General features: G+C 27.4%; 1 protein-coding gene across 1 annotated transcript; it reads left to right on the top strand.

Moving 5' to 3' along the window:
• Positions 1–248: 248 nt before the first annotated feature.
• Positions 249–419, top strand: LOAG_16038 (hypothetical protein; the record flags this gene model as incomplete). The annotated part of the gene is made up of 1 exon (XM_003151525.1): positions 249–419. One exon carries the CDS (start codon positions 249–251, stop codon positions 417–419), a length of 171 nt encoding a protein of 56 aa, XP_003151573.1.
• Positions 420–939: the final 520 nt, after the last annotated feature.

Raw genomic sequence — 939 nt, 5'->3', positions numbered from 1 at the left:
TTTGCACAACAGGGTACATTACGTGTTCTGGCACGGATACATAATATTGCTGCATTATGGATATACTTTAACTTTGCATATCCCAAATTTAAAAAGCAAGAAAAAAAGAAAGGAACATACATTTCTTTGTCTGATAGGTTATGGTAAAAGTATATAACTTTTGCAGCACGGATATATGACGTGTTGCAGTATAGTCTTCTTTTTTTTTGTTTTGTTTTTTTGTTTTTTTAAATTATTTCTTATGAAAGATGGCCGATATGACAAATTTCCCATGCACGGAGGAGAAAAAAAGAATCATTAAGATTAGATTAAATGTCCTATTCGAAATGCTATCATCATCATCATCATCATCATCATCATCATCATCATCATTATCATTATCATCATCATCATCATTCAATGATAAAATTGTTGCATAAGTTATGCTCATAATTGCTAATAATTAAACTAACTAAAACGCATATTTGAAATGAAAATAGAAGAGGAAAAAAAAGGGAAGAATATCAACAGTGCTTACAATTTCTGTCCCACCAATTCATCAAAATAACATATATAATGATAAAAGGAAAAAAAAAAACATGTTTCAGCTTTAAAAAGCAATAGAAAAAAAAAAGAAAGAAGGAACATATCTTTCTCTACAATTTGAGCAATTCGAAATTAAAAAAAAAAGACTGAACGAATCTTAAAATAGGGTAACAAAGATAACTTCAAGAAAAAAAAAACCATAAATGGTTACAGGAAAATTCATTTTCTTTTTATCTTTCCAATTATTACATTTAATCCAAAATTAATTCATTTCAAATCAATAATGGTCATCTAATCCGGAGTATACCATTTTTTTCATTTCCTATTTAAATGTTGCATTTTCAAAAATTGATCATTAATTCCTCTCCGATCTCAACCATTAGCTAATCTTATATGATGTAAGATATAAACTTT

The sequence above is a fragment of the Loa loa genome (assembly GCF_000183805.2).
Source record: "Loa loa unplaced genomic scaffold supercont3.3679, whole genome shotgun sequence".
Taxonomy (NCBI): Eukaryota; Metazoa; Nematoda; class Chromadorea; order Rhabditida; family Onchocercidae; genus Loa; species Loa loa.
The sequence above is the reverse complement of the archived record's forward strand: the minus strand, read 5'-3'. Positions and strand labels throughout refer to the sequence as shown.